The sequence below is a fragment of the Hippocampus bargibanti genome, linkage group LG02 (assembly GCF_051943395.1).
Source record: "Hippocampus bargibanti isolate YZ-2025 linkage group LG02, ASM5194339v1, whole genome shotgun sequence".
Taxonomy (NCBI): domain Eukaryota; kingdom Metazoa; phylum Chordata; class Actinopteri; order Syngnathiformes; family Syngnathidae; genus Hippocampus; species Hippocampus bargibanti.
In genome coordinates, this window is record NC_142735.1 from 35,044,129 (window position 1) to 35,066,297 (window position 22,169).

Here is a 22,169-nt window from a genome sequence, read left to right on the forward strand (position 1 = left end):
TATTTTAGATGCTATAAACGTTTTTCTGATGTCAGTTAGGAAACAAAAAAATGGTGTCGGTTGTCCTTTGAGTGCCTGCCAGTTCATATTTTAGTAAGTCCTCTGGCGTGTAACATACAGGGTGACCCAAAAAGATGTGTACCCATGAAAGTGTCAATTGCAGCTTTGATTAAAAAGCTCTTTATTTCAAATTACAACCACACATTATTCAGTTTATGGAAGACGATTCACCAGAGTTTTGGCTACTTCTGTCTATTTTTACTCAATTTATGGCTTTCCCAAGATGTCCACCATTTCGTTGAAAGCATACCTGTACTCGTCTGACAAAGTTGGCAATCACTTTTACACACTCATCTTTCGGGAGGGTGACCCAAAAAGATGCGTTCTACTGAGTCCCTCACTGCAGCAATGTATTCTCCCCAAAGATAGCTACGTAGGTAGCTAGCTAGATAGCTAGATAGGTAGCCAGCTAGATAGCTCGATAGGTAGCCAACTATATAGCTAGATAGGTAGCCAGCTAGTTAGGTAACCAGCTAGATAGCTATGTAGGTATCCAACTAGCCAGCTAGGTAGGTAGCTAGCTCGATAGGTAGCCAGCGAGATAGGTAGCCAGCTAGATAGCTAGAGAGGTGGCCAGCTAGATAGGTAGCCAGCTAGATAGCTAGAGAGGTGGCCAGCTAGATAGGTAGCCAGCTAGATAGCTCGATAGGTAGCCAACTATATAGCTAGATAGGTAGCCAGCTAGTTAGGTAACCAGCTAGATAGCTATGTAGGTATCCAACTAGCCAGCTAGGTAGGTAGCTAGCTCGATAGGTAGCCAGCGAGATAGGTAGCCAGCTAGATAGCTAGAGAGGTGGCCAGCTAGATAGCTAGAGAGGTGGCCAGCTAGATAGCAATGTAGGTCGCCAGCCAGATAGCTATGTAGGTAGGTAGACAGATAGGTAGCCAGATAGCTAGCTAGGTAGCCAGATAGCTAGCTAGGTAGCCAGATAGCTAGCTAGGTAGCCAGATAGCTAGCCAGATAGCTAGCTAGGTAGCCAGATAGCTAGCTAGGTAGCCAGATAGCTAGCTGGGTAGCTAGGTAGCCAGATAGCTAGCTAGGTAGCCAGCTAGATAGCTAGCTACTTAGCTGGCTAGATAGCAATGTAGGTAGCCAGCTAGATAGCTAGAGAGGTGGCCAGCTAGATAGCAATGTAGGTAGCCAGCTAGATAGCAATGTAGGTAGCCAGCTAGATAGCTATGTAGGTAGGTAGACAGATAGGTAGCCAGATAGCTAGCTAGGTAGCTAGGTAGCCAGATAGCTAGCTAGGTAGCCAGATAGCTAGCTGGGTAGCTAGGTAGCCAGATAGCTAGCTGGGTAGCTAGGTAGCCAGATAGCTAGCTAGGTAGCCAGCTAGAAAGCTAGCTACTTAGCCAGCTAGATAGCTATGTAGGTAGCCAGCTAGACAGCTAGGTAGGTAGACAGATAGATAGCTAGATGGGTATCTAGATAGCCAGCTAGATAGCTAGCTAGGTAGCTGAAGTGAACAACATGGTGTCAACAGACCGGGACGGACCCATTGTCTTCATTGTACACATACACCAAAGAAGTACAAAAACAAAAGTTAGAAAACTCACTCTCGTTTGACTTTCAATGACATTTACACGATTTCAAGACTTTCAGTGAGAATAAAAACCAAAACGATCCTCTGCTTTTCTCCCGTTGACAGGGGCGAGCCAAGGCAACATGAGTCAGTCATACAACCCGGCTTTCCGTTCGGCCTTTGGTTCCAGCAGCCAACCGGATTCAAGGCCCCGCAATGGTTTTGTGGGCACCTCCTACAGAAAGCATTGCGGGATACCGAAACTCGGATCGGAGCAGCCATCACCACCCAACGGTTACAACCCCCTGAAGATGCTTCCTGACTTTAACCTTGCGGTCAAGAAGGTTGACCATCATGCTAGGAATTACTTACACCCAGTCCGGCATGATGACAACGGTTCATTTGAGCCAACGTCGGTATTTCTGCCTCCCTCTCCATACAACGACAACACCTCATTTGAACCACTACCACCCTTCAGCAGAAACGGCTTCCTACCTCACAGTCCGGATAGTCTCGAGTGTTGTTCTCCTAATTCAAACCTCCATTTTGGCACCACATTGTTTGACCACAGTGATACGAAGCAGCAGCAACCTGATCAGGTCAAACGGAATGAGGTCTTCGACTCTTATCAACACACTTGGGAGCACGTCGTTCCAGACTGTCAAACCTCAAATATGTCGACCTCGGACAAAAGGACATTCAAACCGACTGTTTTTAACCTGATGTCAAAAACGATATCGGAAATGGAGCCTAGTCTGACTGGTGCGTTGCCAGATGTCCCCATGAGAGATGGCTGGAGCATAGACGAGGAATCGGAAAGTGATGAGGAACATGGCTCGACTGATCGTGGTTTTACTTCACCATCTGGGACCATGTCTGATGTGAGTTGCAAACATTTCCGGATTCTTTGTTTGGCACCTCCGAAAAGCCAAATCTTTGTCTAAGTCAGTGGTTCTTAGGGCGGATCCTCTTCCGCAGAGGTCCACACTTTTGTCTAAGTCAGTGGTTCTTAAAGTGGGTTGGATCGAACCCTAGGGGTTTGGTTAGTTGGTCTCAGGGGTTTGGTGGATCCTCTTCCGCAGAGGTCCAAACCTTTCTCTAAGTCAGTGGTTCTTAAACTTAGATGGATCGAACCCTAGAGGTTCAGTGTGTCGGTCTCAGGTGTTCGGTAGATCCTCTTCCGCATAGGTCCGAACTTTTCTCTAAGTCAGTTGTTCTTAAACTGGGTTGGATCCAACCCTAGGGATTTGGTTCGTTGGTCTCAGGGGTTTGGTGGATCCTCTTCCGCAGAGGTCCAAACCTTTCTCTAAGTCAGTGGTTCTTAAACTTAGTTGGATCGAACCCTAGAGGTTCAGTGTGTCGGTCTCAGGTGTTCGGTAGATCCTCTTCCGCATAGGTCCGAACTTTTCTCTAAGTCAGTGGTTCTTAAACTGGGTTGGATCAAACCCTAGAGGGTCGGTGTTCGGTGGATTCTCCGCCGCAGAGGTCCACCCCTCGGTCTAGTCTGCAGTTAGTGGGCACAGTCATTGAAAGAAGGGTTTGGTGAATGACAGTGTCTGAAACTCATAATACAGTGATACCTTGGCTTACGAACTTAATTGGTTCCCAGACAGAGTGTGTAAGGCGAAAAATGTGTATCCCAAAAATTAATTTCCCATAGGAAACCATTAAAATGAGAATAAGCCGTTCCCAGGTTTCCATAAAATATAGTTTTTAACTAAATAAGCCTTAAAACTACACAAAATATACCTTATTTTATGTATAATATATGTGCTATGGTTCTGTGCATCTTCTTTGGAAAATGATATGCAAATGCACGACCCTTATAACGCTCGGGAAAGTCCAGAAGCACGAAGCAGGCTTCTGATTGGCTACCGTGCCGAGTATGCAAATTGCCAAATGAACCGAAATTCAGACATTTCCAAACCAAATGAAGATTTCGAAATCTTCAGCAGACACCATTTCAAACACTGAGCTTAGTGTTTGTATTACTTCTGTCGTACTATTTACCTCCCTGTGATCCCCACCCACTGTTTGATGCTGGTGGCATCTATTGTAACGTGCAATTTGGCTGTTTCCCATAGGCTCGTCGTTTCATGTTGTCAGTGTAGACACAGCCACAGCCGATATGTCGCTTTAAATGTAGACAAACAGACTGGATGAGTGCTTGAAATTTAAATTGGGTACTTGGATTTGCAGTTTCTGCAAATGGAGTTCTTACTACAGTGATAGCTCGGTTTACGAACCCCTTGGCTGATGAAGTTTTCGGTTTACGAACGTTAAATTTATGAAAATTTTACCTTGGCATACACACTATTTTTCGGGATACACACAGAGCTGCCACAATGAGTTCGCGAACGAGCCCGTTCTCCTAACAAGAAAATGGCAGCCGGCTTGTTTTTGTCCTCTATTTCCCGCCCCCGGTATTCAGTTAAAGCCACTTGATTGGTCAAGAACGCAGCAGTGAGGGGGGGCAGGGGTTACAGACAGAGTGAGAGTGAGAGTGAGGCCGTTAAACATTAAAAGACAGGCAGACGACAGAGAGAATGAGAAAATGGGTAGAAAACAGTGAAATTTGTACTTATTTCAACTTTGATAGTTCAAAGGAAGAGTGGAGACTGCAAGGTTAAAATTCCCATCAGTCGGGCTCCACAAATAACCCGCACAAGCCATCTGTACACTTGATGCAAAAAATCAACCAAGCTAAACAGAACGCAATTGATGAGGAACTAGATAAAATTATAGCAGAGAAAGCACCTACAAGGGATCATTCCTCAAAATGGTGAACGAACAAGGCTACGTTCCTCATCAAATGTTTAATGCTGATGAAACCGGCCACTCCATTCCATCAACGACCGTCACAAAGGTAAATGAAACGACTTTATTATACAGTACAATTTATTTCTTTAATTATAATACCATAGCACATTGATTATACATAAATAAGGTATATTTTGTGTAGTTTTAAGGCTTAGAAAGTAGAACATGATGTTTTATGGGGACCTGGGAACGGATTATTCTCATTTTAATGGTTTCCTATGGGAAATTATTTTTTGGGATACACACTTTTCGCCTTACACACTCTGTCTGGGAACCAATTAAGTTCGTAAGCCAAGGTATCACTGTATTTGGAAAAGTTTTATATATTTAGATATTTTTGGGTAACTTTTTTTCATTTATTGAAGGTGCGCCTTATACACAGGTGCGCCTTATATATGGAAATGTTACACCATACCACCAAAAATACACCATTCGTTGGGGGTGCGCTTTATCCACTGGAAAATACGGTATATATTGCCCACCCTTTGCCATACTAAGCTCTAGGTGACAGATTTTGAAGTGTTGGACAACATATTGATTGCCGGGGTCATGTGTCATGGATGATTCCAGAAGACTTTTTTTTGGACTGAAGGGCAAAACCTGTTCAGTATTTTGGGTTTGAAATGCAATATGTCTTTTGTGACGCTAATCCTGGAACTTTTCTGAAATTGCATGTCATATTTCATCATTGCAAATGTTTTTGTTGGGCAGATGCATTTTCACCTGTTTTATTAATCCATTTGAAACCAATGACTGAATTTCCTCCCTTAGTCCAAGAGTCCAAAAACAAGACCTCCTCCATCAGTTCAACATGTGGAAGGCGACTTGGTGTGGGCAAAGTTCAACAGACGGCCATGGTGGCCCTGCCGGGTTCTCTGCGACCCTCAATTGGGCCTTCACACCAAGATGAAATGTAAGAGTGAAAAAATGGATAGAAAACAGTGAAATTTGGATTTGTTTCATCCTTGATAGTTCAAAAGCAGAGTGTAGACTGCAAGGTTAAAATATCCCATCAATCAGTCTCCACAAATAACCAGCACAAGCCATCTGTACACTTGATGCAAAAAGCTATCTACCCAGCTAAACAGAACACCATTGATGAGGAACTAGATAAAATTATCGCAGAGAAAGCACCTACAAGGGATCATTCCTCAAAATGGTGAAAGAAGAAGTGCTTAAGCTGATGAAACCGGTCACTCCATTCTATCAAGTCATAAACGACATCACAAATGTAAATACAACGACTTTATTATACCGTACAGTTTATTCCTTTAATTATAATACCATAGCACATTTATTATACAGTAAAGTCTCGTTATATCGATATTCAAGGGAGTCCGAAAAAATATCGATATAACCGGGACTATCGATATATCCGACCCTGTTTGCATGTAATTTTCTCCGTGCGTGCATAGAAATAGTATCGATATAACCGGGACTATCGATATATCCGATATCGATATAACGAGACTTTACTGTACATAAAATAAGGTATATTTTGTGTAGTTTTAAGGCTTAGAAAATTAGAGAATAGAAAATTATGTTTTATGAGGACCTGGGAGCGAATTATTCTCATTTTAATGGTTTCCTGTGGAAATTAATTTTTGGGATACACACTTTTCGCCTTACACACTCTGTCTGGGAACCAATTAAGTTCGTAAGCCAAGGTATCACTGTACGATGCGAGATGTTTTCAGTAATCAGTTTGTAAGCCAAGGTATCACTGTACAGGTAACATCTGATTTACGACCACCCATACGTACGACCATGACCTGCAGACCTTATTTTAAAAATTTTAATTCTACCCCTGGCATCGCGACGCGCTAGCAGTCCGGCAACACGTACGACAATTTTGGCCAGCCAGCCAGCATCTCACTCTCGCACAGCAATCGACCGTGTGATTGCCTGAGTCTCTATTCAACATTTTGAATGTTTTTCGACTTGCGACCAATTCGATTTACGACCGTTTGGTCGTAACAGAACTTGGTCGTAAGTTGGATATTACCTGTATTTTAATTTTTTCATGTATGTGTTTCGTTGTAGTGCATAGTCCCCGTCCCTGTCGCCTGTACTTCCTGGAGACGATTGGCGCCATAATGGAGTGTGCCTGGGTCTCGGGGAAAGCCATTTTTCCATTCAAAGGGAGCTATCAGTTTGATGAGCTACCCAAGCTAAGACCGAGAGGGAAGCAGAAGGAGAAAGACTACAAGTACATGGTAAATCACTCATGATAATAATAATAATCATAATCATAATACATTTCATTTCTAAGCGCCTTTCAAAACTCTCAAGGTCACCTTACAGTCACAGGATCAGTTTTCTGTGGGTGAGCAGCGGCAGCCACACGCGTCAGCGTTCACTCAACCCAGAAGTAACTCAAATAGATGGAGAGCTAGCTTGCTAGCTAATAGATAGCCAGTTACATAGATAGCTATCCAGCCAGACAGCTAATAGATAGCAGATAGATCGCCAGCTAGGCGACACGTAATAATACTAATACTACTACTACTACTATTACTACTATTACTACTACTACTACTACTACTACTACTACTAATAATAATAATAATAACAATACATTTCATTTATAAGCGCATTTCAAAACTCTCAAGGTCACTTTCCAGTCACCGGATAAATTTTTCTGTGGTTGTGCAGCGGCAGCCACACGCGCCAGCGTTCACTCAACCCGGAAGTAACTCAAATAGATAGAAAGCTAGCTAGCTAATACATCGTAAGCTAGATAGCTAGCCAACCAGCCAGACCGTTAATCGATAGCTAGCTAGATAGCTAGCCAGCCAGCTAGACCGCTAATAGATAGCTAATGGCTAGCTAATAGAATAGATAACTCACAGATAGAAAATAGATAGCTCTGTAGGTAGCTTGATAGCTAGCTCGACTGTTTAGCATTCCTTTGCCGCCTTCACTTGACAGTAAATTGTCATTGATCATTGCTGAGAGAGAGAGAGTGCAACGTTGCCTTTTTATTCCCGTGCTACTTTTACTGTTAGCACAAAAGCAAGTTTGCAAATGGTTGCCTGTCTAGAACATCTCGCATCGTGCAGTGATACCTTGGCTTATGAACTTAATTGGTTCCGAGATAAAGTGTGTATCCCAAAAAATAATTTCCCATAGGAAACCATTAAAATGAGAATAATCTGATCCCAGGTCCCCATAAAACATAATTTTCTACTTTCTAATTTTCTAAGCCTTAAAACTACACAAAATAAAAATGTATAATAAATGTTTTATGGTATTATAATTAAAGAAATAAACTGCACTGCAGAATAAAGTCATTTTATTTACCTTGATTATGGTCGTTGATGGCTTGATGGAATGGAGTGGCCGCTTCGTGTGTATCCCGAAAAATAGTTTGTATGCCAAGGTAAATTTTTCATAAATTTAACCTCCGTAAACCGAAAAGTTCGTAAGCCACGAGGTTCGTGAACCAAGGTATCACTGTATTGGCTTCACCTGGCCACTGGTTCTCTTACCGCACTTTAAATATCTTCTCTTTTTTTCCAAAGTATGATTTCTGTCCTGAAGCTCCATGACGTGTTGTTTCTACTATCTGCAGGTACCCAAAAGTCTGCAGTCCGCATGGGATGCCAGCGTGATGCAAGCTGAACATTTGCTCTCCACGCAACAATGGAATACTAAGTGTTTTCCTGCAGTCTCTCTCAACGGAGAGGATATGGTACCTGGCCCACCTCAGGAGACCCGCTGTTTCAATGAAGACGCTGGTCAACTCTTATCCCCCAAAACTGTTCCTAGAAGCACTGAGCACCAAATTGCCAAAAACTCAACCGGAACTCTGTTCACTCAAAGCAAAACCTGCCAAAAGAGAAAAAAATGTCTGTCAGACATATTTGGCCATATTATCAGTGGGTCAACAGTATCACCGGTCTTTCCAGATACACTGGACGTTCGTACATCAAACCAGGCACTGAAAAAAGACTCAAATGAGTCCTCCTCACCTTATACGGATTTGGAAACCTTTCCTGTGTTCCATTATCCAAAGCGCTTAACGTCATCTCCAGTCCAGGAAGTGAACAAACCCTTCGCACAAGTCCAAACAACGTTCGCAGAACCTCTCCTGGATTGTGACCATAATCCTGATTGCGCTTTTTCCGATATTTTGGACTGTAAAAATCACAAATTGAAAAACAATGAAGGAACTTCACGCGGACCAATCAAAAAACTCCCTGGAAATCTGCTGGAGACTGAACTCCGAGGTGCACCGACTGCAAACCAAATGTCCGATCGCCCTGACGATTGTCGCCTGAAAGAACCTCGTGATTCAGCTCTGTTAAAAACTGTACCGTCTCCTTGTTGGGAAGCCATCACTGATACGTCATTCTGTGTAAATCAGACTTCGAAAAAGCGTACGAGGAAGCCTGATAAGAAAAAAAATGGCCTTGGTGCATTAAAAAAGTCTCCTGGTGTAGACCAAAAAGATTCCTTTCCTCATCCTATCAAGACGGAAAACGTTAGCCCTGCTAGCTCTTCATCTTCCTCCCCTACTTCGTCTTTGTGTCCCATGGATGCTTTCCTGGATACCAAGGAAGTCACGTTTCAGTCTCTTGTTGACGAAAACGGCGACTCCCAGCGTACGTCATTTCGGCCCGATTCGAATTATAAATTCAGTACTTTCCTCATGCTCCTCAAAGACGTTCATGACACCAGAGCAAAGGAGGGGAGACCTCTGGTTGTCCCACCACCACCTCTGTTGATTAAAGAAGAGCCTTTAGTTATTCCTTCTCCTTCGTCTGCTACTATGATCCAACCAATCAAAACAGACATTGCAGAATCGGGACAATCGTCACCGGTGAAAGTCAAGTGGAGGACGAAATCTTTCATGTCAGCCGGCACTTTTAAATATGAAAAGTTTCCTTCTCAGTTGGAGAACGCTGACAAACAACGGCGAAAACAGAGACTTCCCGCTAAAGTCAAGCTTCAGTCACCCGGTCTTTCCTCCGATTTGGCTTTCGGCAGGGAATTTGTCAATGGCCATGCTGATTTAGCGGAATTGAATCATCCGGTTCACTGTGAGACCGCCGACACTCACCTTGACACGAGGTTCGATTCTCCCATTGCACCAAAGAAGCGCTGGCAGATGGTCGAGGAGAATGAGGTCAACGGATCAGACACATCTCCAGATTTTCATTTGGATGGTGAGAAGATGTCAGATTATAACTCTGAGGAAAGCAGTGGAGCTGGTAAGACGAAAAACTACTGGTATTGTTTGGCTCAGCTAAATTAATACCATATTTTTCGGTGTAGGCGCACCCCCAATGAATGGTGTATTTTCAAACTTTTGCCATATACAGGTAACATATGACTTACGACCGAGTTCCGGTCCGACCAAACGGTCGTAAATCAAAATGGTCGTAAGTCGAAATACATTCAAACTGTTGAATAGAGATTGGTAGGCTAAATGACTTGCAAACTCTGGTGTGATCACACGGTCGATTGCTGTACGAGAGTGAGATGCTGGCTGGCTGGCCAAAATTGTCGTACGCGTCACCGGCCTGCTAGCGCGTTGTGGTACCAGGCGTAGAATTTAAATGGTAAAAATAGGGTCTGGAGGTTGTGGTCGTAAGTACAGGTTGTCGTAAGTAGAAACAGTCGTAAGTCGGTTGTTACCTATATCAGCTGCACCGGAGTATAAGGCGCACACTCAGTGAATAGTGTATTTTTAAATTGTGAATAATGTATTTTCCAAATGTTTTCATATATAAGGCGCACCCCCAATCAGTAGTGTATTTTCAAACGTTTTCCATATACAAGGTGCACCGGAGTATAAGGCGCACCCCCATTGAATGGTGTTTTTTCAAACTTTTTTCCATATATAAGCCGCACCGGCGTATATGGTGCACCCCCAATGAATGATGTATTCACAAACTTTTTCCATATATAAAATGTGACGGAGTATAAGGCGTACCCCAAATGAATGGTGCATTTTCCTACTTTTTTATATATAAGGTGCACTGGAGTATAAGGCACACCCCCGATGAATGATGTATTTTCCTACTTTTTCCATATATAAGGTGCACCGGTGTATGAGATGCACCCCCAACGAATGGGATAATTTCAAACTTTTTCCATATATAAGGTGCACCGGAGTATCAGGCGTACTCCTAATGAATGGTGTATTTTCAAACATTTCTATGTATAAGGTACATAGGAGTATAAGGCGCACCCCCAATAAATACTGTATTTTCAAATATTACCATATATAAGGTGCACCACAGTATAAGGCGCACCCCCAATGAATGGTGCATTTTCCTACTTTTTCCATATATAAGGTGCACCGGAGTATAAGGCACACCCCCGATGAATGATGTATTTTCCAACTTTTTCCATATATAAGGTGCACCGGTGTATGAGATGCACCCCCAACGAATGGGATAATTTCAAACTTTTTCCATATATAAGGTGCACCGGAGTATCAGGCGCACCTCTAATGAATGGTGTATTTTCAAACATTTCCATGTATAAGGTACATAGGAGTATAAGGCGCACCCCCAATAAACACTGTATTTTCAAATATTACCATATATAAGGTGCACCACAGTATAAGGCGCACCCCCAATGAATGGTGCATTTTCCTACTTTTTCCATATATAAGGTGCACCGGTGTATAAGATGCACCCGCAACGAATGGGATAATTTCAAACTTTTTCCATATATAAGGTGCACCGGAGTATTAGGCGTACTCCTAATGAATGGTGTATTTTCAAACATTTCCATGTATAAGGTACATAGGAGTATAAGGCGCACCCCCAATAAATACTGTATTTTCAAATATTACCATATATAAGGTGCACCACAATATAAGGCGCACCCCCAATGAATGGTGTATTTTCCTACTTTTTCCATATACACGGTGCACCGGTGTATAAGACGCACCCCCAACGAATGGGATAATTTGAAACCTTTTCCATATATAAAGTGCCCCGTAGTATCAGGCGCACCTCGAATGAATGGTGTATTTTCAAATATTTCCGTATGTAAGTTTCATAGGATTATAAGGCGCACCCCCAATAAATAGTGTATTTTCAAATGTTACCATATATAAGGCGTAACACAGTATAAGGCACACCGCCAATGAATGGTATACAGTAAAGTCTCGTTATATCGATATTCAAGGGAGTCCGAAAAAATATCGATATAACCGGGACTATCGATATATCCGACCATGTTTGCATGTAATTTTCTCCGTGCGTGCATAGAAATAGTATCGATATAACCGGGACTATCGATATATCCGATATCGATATAACGAGACTTTACTGTATTTACAAATTTTCCATATATATAAGGCACACGGGAGTTTATGGCTCACCCCAATGAATGATGTATTTACAAACCTTTTCCATATATAAAATGCGTCGAGTATAAGGCGCACTCCAAATGAATGGTGTATTTTCCAACTTTTTCCATATACAAGGCGCACCGGAGTATAAGGCACACCCCCGATGAATGATGTATTTTCCTACTTTTTCCATATACAAGGCGCACCGGAGTATAAAGCGCACCCCCAATCAATGGCGTATTGTCAAAGTTTTTACATATATCCATATAAACTCATTCCATATATATAAGGCGCAGGGTCATCTTTTGAAAAAAAATCAAGGCATTTGGGTGTGCCTTATACACCGGAAAATACGGTAGTTAAAAATGACTCTAATATGTTTTTTTTGTGTGTTTTCATGCAGGTCTATTTGACAACAAACGCCTCCGGAAACCAACGAAAAGAATCCTGGAATCCACGGAAGAATATGAACACATTTTCACCCCAAAAAGGAAACCGGCAAAAAACAGCATAGACTCAAGTGATACGGTAATACGATCATTTCCGTGCCATATGGTACAACATTCAAGACATCTGTCCATCAATATACAGTGATACCTCAGCTTACAAACTTAATTGGTTCCCAGAAAGTGTGTGTAAGGCGAAAAGTTCAGCTTCCAAACTTTTATTTCCCACAAGAAACCATTAAAATGAGAATAATCCGTCCCCAGGGCCCCATAATACATAATGTTCTACTAAATAAGCCTGACAACTACACAAAATATACCTTATTTTATGTATAATAAATGTGCTATTGCATTGTGATTAAAGAAATAAACTGTACTATACAATAATATCATTTTATTTACCTTTGTGATGGTAGTTGTCAATGGATGACGAACTTCCAGGTTGCTTCTTGATGATATCCGAGTGAAGTTGCTGTGCTTTCTCGGCGATAATACCCTCACTCACACTGTCCCCTGCTAGCTGCTTTTCATGAATTCAAATCAACAGAAGTTTTTCAACCTCTTCTATTGCCTGAGACCGTTGCTTAGACAACACAGAAACACCTTTAGCCACACGTAGCAATGGTCGACTTAGCATACTAGTACTGGGACGCTAAGTCCCACAAACATACATTTCGGTTGTGTTTTTTTGATGATCTCCAATGTAATTTTCTTTTGTGTCGTCTTCGGCTTAACACTAGCCTGTGGTGGGGTCTTTTTCGGTCCCACAATAACAAAAGTACTCCACTCGATAACAAACCACATCTGCACTCAAAGAAAGGTGTTGACTAAATCTAGTTCGCCAGCCACCCTGGCGCTGTTCGACCATGTGGTTTGGTGTTCATCCGCCGAAAACTATTCTGCCAGCCACCATGGCGCTGCGTGGTTTGGTTCTCTGCCGAAAACTAGTTCTTTAGTCAAGACTGTGTTCGCGAATGTAATGTTCGTGATGCGAAAAGTTCATGATCTAAAGCGTTCGTAAGCTGAGGTATCACTGAACCTTGTCTTGTTTTTACTCTATTGTTGCTTTTTGATACCTTGCATGTGTTCCTCTCAGGTTCTTCACCATTCCAGTGAAAACGTGTCACCAGTCCTGGATCTCAGCATCACATCGGAATCTCTTGGCTCACCACCAGTCTCCGTAGCGGCCTCTACGTCTCCAGCTATAAAAGCGGACGATCAATCTCAGGATCAATGGGCTGATCGGCTGCTGACTTCCCCAGCCCCAAGTCAACCCTCTGATGATGCGGTCACAGCCGAGGAAGCTCATCTAACTCTCAAATCTGGTACAGTGATACCTCGGTTTACGAACTCCTCGGTTTACGAACTTTCCGGTTTACGAACGTTACATTTATGAACATTTTACCTTGGCATACGAACTTTTTTCGTACACGGATCTGCCGCAATGAGTGATGTGTCGTTCGCAAACGAGCCGTTCTTCTAACAACAACATGGCAGCCGACTGTTTTTGTCCTCTGGTCTCCGCCCCCAGTCTTCGGTTAAAGTCACGTGATTGGTCTAGAACGCAGCAGTGAGGGGGCGTGGTTTAAACATTAAAGAGACAGGCAGACGACAGTGAGAGAGTGACAGAAGGTAGAGTGTAGACTGCAGGGTTAAAATATCCCATCAATCAGGCTCCACAAACAACCCGCACAAGCTATCTGCACACTTGATGGCATAAGCTATCAAACCGGCTAAACAGAACACAATCGATGAGGAACTAGGTAAAATGATGGCAGAGAAAGCACCTCCAAGGGATCATTCCTCAAGATGGTGAAAGAAGAAGGCTACGTTCCTCAAGAAGTGTTTAATGCTGATTAAATTCCATCAAGCCATCAACGACCATCACAAAGGTCAATAAAACCACTTTATTATATAGTAGTTTATTTCTTTAATTATAATATAATTTAATAATATCATGTCACATTTATTATACATAAAATAAGGTAGATTTTGTGTAATTTTAATGCTTAGAAAATTAAAAAGTAGAAAATTATCTTTTATGGGGACTTGGGAACGGATTATTCTCATTTTAATGGTTTCCTATGGGAAATTATTTTTTGGGATACAGACTTTTCACCTTACACACTCTGTCTGGGAACCAATTAAGTTCGTAAGCCAAGGCATCAGTGTATTTTAGAGTATCCACAATCGCATGACTTGTTCGTGTATGTCGCATGCTGAGATCGGTCTGTTCTGAGTTACAGATTCCGAAAGAAAAAGGCCTCGCAAGCTGTCTCAAAAACGTTTGGATTGTGCCATTGAAGAAGCGTCAGTTTCTTCAAAGGAGGAGGTCAGTAGTGGGAGGGAGTGGCTGCTCTTTGGGCTGTCTGTCTGTCTGTCTGTCTGTCTGTCTCTCTCTCTCTCTCTCTCTCTCTCTCTCTCTGTCTCTCTCTCTCTCTCTCTCTCTCTCTCTCTCTGTCTCTCTCTCTCTCACTGTGTCTCTCTCTGTCTCAGTCTCTATCTTTGTATCTGTGACTGTGTCTCTCTCTCTCGCTGACTCTCTGTCTGTCTCTCTCTCGCTGACTCTCTGTCTGTCTGTCTGTCTCTCTCTCTCTCTCTCTCTCTCTCTCTCTCTCTCTCTCTCTCTCTCTCTCTCTCTCTGTCTCTCTCTCACTGTGTCTCTCTCTGTCTCAGTCTCTATCTTTGTATCTGTGACTGTGTCTCTCTCTCGCTGACTCTCTGTCTGTCTGTCTGTCTGTCTCTCTCTCTCTCTCTCTCTCTCTCTCTCTCTCTCTCTCTCTCTCTCTCTCTCTCTCTCTGTCTCTCTCTCACTGTGTCTCTCTCTGTCTCAGTCTCTATCTTTGTATCTGTGACTGTGTCTCTCTCTCGCTGACTCTCTGTCTGTCTGTCTGTCTGTCTCTCTCTCTCTCTCTCTCTCTCTCTCTCTCTCTCTCTCTCTCTCTCTCTCTCTCTCTCTCTCTCTGTCTCTCTCTCACTGTGTCTCTCTCTGTCTCAGTCTCTATCTTTGTATCTGTGACTGTGTCTCTCTCTCGCTGACTCTCTGTCTGTCTGTCTGTCTGTCTGTCTCTCTCTCTCTCTCTCTCTCTCTCTCTCTCTCTCTCTCTCTCTCTCTCTCTCTCTGTCTCTCTCTCACTGTGTCTCTCTCTGTCTCAGTCTCTATCTTTGTATCTGTGACTGTGTCTCTCTCTCGCTGACTCTCTGTCTGTCTGTCTCTCTGTGTCTCTCTCTCTCTGTGTCTCTCTCTCTCTCTCTCTCTCTCTCTCTCTCTCTCTCTGTCTCTCTCTCTCACTGTGTCTCTCTCTGTCTCAGTCTCTATCTTTGTATCTCTGTGACTGTGTCTCTCTCTCTCGCTGACTCTCTGTCTGTCTCTCTGTCCATCTCACCCTCTCTGTTGGTCTTTCTGTCTCTCTCTCTCTGTTTCTCTCTCTGTATCTTCGTCTCTCTCTCTCTCTCTCTCTCTGTCTGCCTCCGTATGTCTCTTTCTTCCTGTCTCTCTCTCTCTGTCACTCTCTCTGTCTGTCTATGTGTCTCACTGTCTCTGTCTCTGTGTCTGTGTCTGTCTCTCTCTCTCTGTCTCACTGTCTCTCTGTCTCGCTCTCTCTCTGTATCTCTGTCTCTCTCACTGTATCTTTGTCTCTGTGTCTGTGTCTCATTCTCTCTCTGTCATTGTCTCTGTGTCTCTGTCTGTCTCTGTCTCTCTCTGTATCTGTCTGTCTCTCTCACCCCCTCTGTCGGTCTTTCTGTCTCTCTCTCTCTCTCTATTTCTCTCTGTGTCTCTGTCTCTCTCTGTGTCTGTCTCTGTATATTTCTTTCTTCCCGTTTCTCTCTCTTTCTCTCTGTCTCTGTGTGTCACTGTCTCTCTCGCTCTCTTTCTCCGTCTCTGTCTGTCTGTCTCTTTCTTCCTTTCTCTCTCTGTCACAGTCTCTCTGTGTCTCACTCTCCCTCTGTCTCTTTGTCTCTACCTGTCTCTTTCTTCCTGCCTCTCTCTCTGTCTCTGCGTCTCACCCTCTCTGTCACTCTCTTTCTCTCTCTGTGTCTCTGCCTGTCTCTGTCTCTCTTAATCTGTCTCTCTCTGTGTCTCTCCCTCTGTCTTAATCTTTCTATTCCGTTCACGTTCGGGGCCGCTGCGGCTGTTGCCCACCACGGCATGCGTGTTCGTATGCGTGCAACGTGGTGTCGCGGGGCAATCGCGGAAGGCCTCCCTTCTATGTATTTATTTATTTTGAATGTTATCCTATTTTCACACAGGACCCAAAAGACCCTCTAAACATTTTCTCTGAAGTGAAAGTCTTAATTGAGAAAACTGTGATTCCCCACAAGCTTAACGTTAAAGAACACCCGGTCAGTATTTGTCACAACTATTTATTAACCAAATTCATTCGGATTTTGAAATAATCTTGAATTAAAATACTTTTCCTCTTAACAGCTTGCGCCTGTCAAGAAAGCCAAATGTGTTCCCAGCACATCTTCCGTACCTCTTCCCACCACTCCAACCTCCGAGGCTGAAGATGTTATTCCAAACAAGTCCCCTGAACAACAGAAGGCCAAATTGATGCCCTGCAACCCTGAGGAGAAACGGACAACAGACATTAGAACTCCAAAAGCCCAGGTGCTCACGTCAGCTCCGTAACTCCAAAATTCGATTACGTCCGTGGAAGCTCTTAGTCGTACAGGAGTGGTCCATCGATGAAAAGGTTTCTTCAGCCGTCATCTGTACAAATTTGAAGGTGTCGGACGTATCGCTTCTCATCCAAGAGGCTTCGTCAGCGAACTAAAATGTTTCTGGTAGCTCTGGGAAAAGGTTTCTTCAGCCGTCATCTGTACTTCTTTGAAGGTATCGGATGTTTCGCTTGTCATCCAAGAGGCTTCATCAGCTAACATTTTTTTTTGCTGGTAGCTCTGGCCCTATATATATATATATATATATATATATATATATATATATATATATATATATATATATATATATATATATATATATATATATATATATATATATATATATATATATATATATATATATATATATATCCCTACTGTCCAGAGGTGGCTATGCCAGACCTCTGCTTTGATAGGTCCATGCTCTAAGGTTGGGGGGGGGGGAGCAGAGGACTATTTCCTGAGGCTACACTGATTACCTCTATTGTCCTGACTGATTATGGTCTACGACTGGTCTGATTGCCCCATTTTCCCTGGTACCACCTCATCAGCATAACTAAGCCCATGAAGCCCTAGTTGTGAAAGGGCTTTTTTTAGGTAAATGATGTTATTTATTTTTTTGTTTTTTTTAACTTTGTTACTTCCGGGTTGAGTGAACATGGATGCGTGTGGCTGCCGCTGCTCACCCGCAGAAAAAAATATCCAGTGACTGTAAAGTGTCCTCAGAGACTTTTTAAAGGCGCTTTGAATGAAATGTATTATGTGATAACGATCTCAGAAGTGTGTTGTAAGCACGATCCCAATTAAACCTCATCCCACCATGGCGATTTAGTGAAGGGTTTTGCTGTTTTATGAAAATAGCTTCTTTTACTCCCGTTTCAAACCATCTATTTTTCTTTCGCTAAGATTTTAAAACTCATTGTCGTCAAGTGAGAGGTTGCTAGCTTTTACGTGCATATGTACTGCCGATTGACGCCCACTAGTATTATAAGAAGTACAGATGACGCTGAAGAAACCTTTTCATCGATGTCCATCTGTTACTTAGCATAAATGAAGGTTCTGTATTAATATTCCGTAGGTGCCCGATGCCGGTTTGATGGACAGCTCGTGTTCCCAAGTGGATGTCAAAGGGAAAATTGGTGTTGTTTCCTTAAAGGAGAATGTCTGCCAGGTAAAGTTATCCTCTTAACTCATTCACTGCCAGACGATGTGCAAAAATGTGTCCACTCCAGTGCCAGGGTTTTTGTCATTGTCACTCAAATTCCAGGACCCACAGAATATTGAGTTTTAGGACTACATCAACATTCAATGCAGCATAAGAAAATTTAGACTCTCTTCTTTCATCATAAAACAGTTAATTCCTAAATGATATGGATCTGGAGTTATATGAGCAGCGTACTTGTGAAGCGGTGGTGCTTGGACTTGATTGTGATGATGCTTTTGTGTAGATGTGTGAGAGGACAGGAGATCTTCTGCTATGTGACGGCCATTGTTATGGAGCCTTTCATCCACAGTGTATTGGTTTATCTGAAGCACCCAAAGGGAAATTTCTCTGCCAACAATGCATCTCCGGTGAGTGACGGCGTCCGTCTTTCTTAACTCATTCACTGCCAGACGATGTGCAAAAATGTGTCCACTCCAGTGCCAGGGTTTTTGTCATTTTCACTCAAATTTCACCTTCCACAAAATATTGGCTGCCGCTGCTAACCCACAAAAAACTGATTCTGTTACTGTAAAGTGACCATGAGAGTTTTGAAAAGCGCTTGGAAATGAAATGAAATGGATTATTATAATAATTATTATTAGCTATCTATTAGCTATATAGCTATCTAGCTAGCTATCTATCAAGCTAGCTATTTAACTTAACCTGTGACTGTAAAGTGACCTTGAGAGTTTTGAAAAGCGCTTGGAAATGAAATGTATTATTTGCTATTTAGCTGGCTAGCTATCTATCCAGCTATTAGCTATCGAGCTAGCTAGCTTTCGATTCGCTATCTAGCTTGCTATCTATCCATGTCTCTAGCTATTAGCTAGCGAGCTAGCTTTCTATCTGTTTGAGTTACTTTCGGATTGAGTTAACGCGTGTGGCTGCCGCTGCTCACCCACAGAGAAACTGATCATGTGACTGCAAAGTGACCTTGAGAGTTTTGCAAAGCATGTATAAATGAAATGTATTATTATTATTATTATTATTATTATTATTATTATTATTATTATTATTTTGTACAGTTGCCCCCCATTTCCAGCTCAGATAACTCCAGAAACCCACAGAAAAACAAGAAAAGTTTTTCTGTGGGTGAGCAGCGGCAGCCACAGGCGCCAGCGTTCATTCAACCCGGAAGTAACTCTAATAGATAGAAAGCTAGCTAATAGCTGGCTAGATAGAAAGCTATATAACAGCTAGCCATTAGCTATCGAGCTATATAATTAATAATTAGCTAGCTAGATAGTCATGTAATTAATAGCTAGCTAGCTAGACAGCCATAATGATTTATATAGCATTTTAACAACAGCTGAAACTGTCACAAAGTGCTAACAATGGACAAAAGGCAAATCCTGCCACCTCGTGGAAAGGAAAAAACATTGCCAGAGGTCTGACCAGCGCTTTAACTGCACCCCTGCGAGAAAATATCACGCTCCACATCATATTTTCAATTCCCGAATAAATTCTGGGATGGCAGTGAATGAGTTAAAAGGACTTTGACTAGTTTGTGTTAGCATTTTTTGAACTGAATGAACAATATTCCTATGCTACAATTTCAGGTATTCACACATGCTTTGTGTGTAAGACGTCTGGTGATAGCGTGAAGCGCTGTATGATCCCCCTGTGTGGGAAGTTCTATCACACCGACTGCATCATGGCCTTTTCAGCTACGCAACGCCATAACAAAAGCTTCCGCTGCCCTTTACACGTTTGTTTGTCGTGTCACATTGCCAATCCTCTCAATGCTTGCAGCTCCAAAGGTAAGAAGCTTGATCTGATTTCGGGATTTTGAAATGTTAGCCATTTCTACAAACTGTCCCATCAGTTGTAAACTAGTTGGATTAGTAACTTTCAGTAATACAGAGAGAATACCTTGTCTTACGAATTTAATCGGTTCCCAGACAGAGTGTGTCAGGCGAAAAGTGTGTATCCCAAACATTAATTTCCCATAGGAAACCATTAAAATGTGAATAATCCGTTCCCAGGTCCCCATAAAACAACATTCTAATTTTATAAGCCTTAAAATTTACACAAAATCTACCTTATTTTATGTATAATAAATGTGCTATGGTATTGTAATAAAAGAAATAAACTGTACTGCATAATAAAGTCGTTTTATTTACCTTTCTGATGGTCGTTGATGGCTTGATGGAGTGGAGTGGAGTATCATCAGCATTGAACACTTGATGAGGAACGTAGCTTTCTTCTTCCACCTACTTGAGGAATGATTCCTTGTAAGCTTTGGCAGCTTTATCGTCAGAAGTGGCTGCCTCACCATGACGAATGACACTATGAATCCCTGTACGACGCTTAAAGTTGTCGAACCATCCGTGGCTATCCTTGAAATCATCAATGGATGATTAATTTCCAGGTCGCCTCTTGACAATAACCGACTGAAGTTGCCGTGCATTCTCTGCGATAATTTTACCTAGTTCCTCATCAATTGTATTCTGTTTAGTTGGGTTGATAGCTTTTTGCATCAAGTGTAGAGATGGCTTGTGCGAGTTATTTGTGGATCCTGATTGATGGGATATTTTAACCTTGCAGTCGACACTGCCGTTGAACTATCAATAAAGTTGAAAGGAGTCTTGTTTTTTAATCAATTTTCTCACTCTCTGTCGTCTGCTTATTTATTTTTTATTTGCAGCTGTTTCTGTAACCCCTCCCCCTCCTTGCTACGTTCTTGACCAATCACGGCCGGCTTTAACCGTATGTCAAGATTAAATTTTCGTGAATTTAACGTTCGTAAACCGAAAAGTTTGTTACGCAAGGGGTTCATAAGCCGAGGTATCACTGTACCTATCTCCCTAAACATACCCACCAATGTATTTATTTTGATGGAACCGCAATTAATCATGAAAACATTTCTATAAATTCCTAAATACGTTTCTCTTTGTTCTCATACTTTACAGGGCGATTAGCTCGCTGTGTGCGCTGCCCCGTGGCTTATCACGCAAATGACAACTGCATGGCAGCCGGCAGCGTGGTGCTAGCTAACAACGGTTTTCTTTGTCCAAACCACTTCACTCCTCGGAAGGGCTGCAAGAATCACGAGCACATCAATGTTAGTTGGTGCTTTGTGTGCTCTGAAGGTAGTTATTTGTCCAATCTCCTCCTTATAGTTTATGGATCCGTCGTCTAGGTTGTGTTTTTCTTTTTGCTACTAGTAAAAAAAAAAAAAACTCCCATCGTTGCCTTGAATGCTTTTGCTTTGGTTTTAACAGGAGGCAGCCTGCTTTGCTGTGAAGCTTGTCCTGCTGCTTTTCATCAGGAATGTCTCAATATGGAGATACCTCAGGGCAGCTGGTTCTGCAATGATTGCAAGGCAGGAAAAAGGCCGCGGATTAAGGACATCCTCTGGGTCAAATGGGGACGTTTTAGGTATGGTCCACATGTTATACAGTGATACATTGGCTTACGAATTTAATTGGTTCCCAGACAGAGTGTGTAAGGCGAAAAGTGTGTATCTCAAATATTAATTTCCCATAGGAAACCATTAAAATGAGAATAATCCGTTCCCAGGTCCCCATTAAACATAATTTTCTAAATTTTCTAAGCCTTAAAACTACACAAAATATACCTTATTATATATATAATAATTGTGCTTTGGTATTATAATGAATGAAATAAACTGTACTGTATAATAAAGTCATTTTATTTACCATTGTGATGGTCGTTGATGGCTTGATGGAATGGAGTGGCCGCTTTCATCAGCATTAAACACTCAATGAGGAACGTAGCCTTTCACCATCTTGAAGAATGATCCCTTGTAGGTGCTTTCTCTGTGATAATTTTATCTTGTTCCTCATCAATTGTATTCTGTTCAGCTGGGTTGATGGCTTTTTGCATCAAGTGTACAGATGGCTTGTGCGGGTTGTTTGTGAAGCCTGATTGATGGGATATTTTAACCTTACAGTCTACACTCTGCCTTTGAACAATCAAAGTTGAAGTGAGTCCAAATTTCACTGTTTTCTATCCATTTTGTCACTCTCTCTCTGTCGTCTGCATGTCTCTTTAATGTTTAAACCACCTCCCCCGCTTACTGCTGCGTTCTTGACCAATCACGTGGCTTTAATCAAAGACTAGGGGCGGGGAATAGAGGCAAAAAAAGTCGGCAGGCATTTTTTTGGGAGAACGGC

The 22,169-nt window shown here is 42.3% G+C and overlaps 1 protein-coding gene across 1 annotated transcript in view; it reads left to right on the plus strand.

Moving 5' to 3' along the window:
• LOC148902527 (histone-lysine N-methyltransferase, H3 lysine-36 specific-like) overlaps window positions 1–22,169 on the plus strand; it is a 41,695-nt gene that overhangs the window by 1,484 nt on the left and 18,042 nt on the right. Inside the window, 14 exon segments of the mRNA XM_088991146.1 lie at window positions 1,710–2,464; window positions 5,175–5,316; window positions 6,447–6,619; window positions 7,978–9,619; window positions 12,122–12,246; window positions 13,261–13,489; window positions 14,411–14,496; window positions 16,416–16,508; window positions 16,594–16,776; window positions 17,905–17,997; window positions 18,275–18,398; window positions 19,590–19,790; window positions 20,943–21,122; window positions 21,255–21,411. Coding sequence (XP_088847272.1) covers window positions 1,727–2,464; window positions 5,175–5,316; window positions 6,447–6,619; window positions 7,978–9,619; window positions 12,122–12,246; window positions 13,261–13,489; window positions 14,411–14,496; window positions 16,416–16,508; window positions 16,594–16,776; window positions 17,905–17,997; window positions 18,275–18,398; window positions 19,590–19,790; window positions 20,943–21,122; window positions 21,255–21,411 — 4,166 coding nt within the window. The 5' untranslated portion in view covers window positions 1,710–1,726.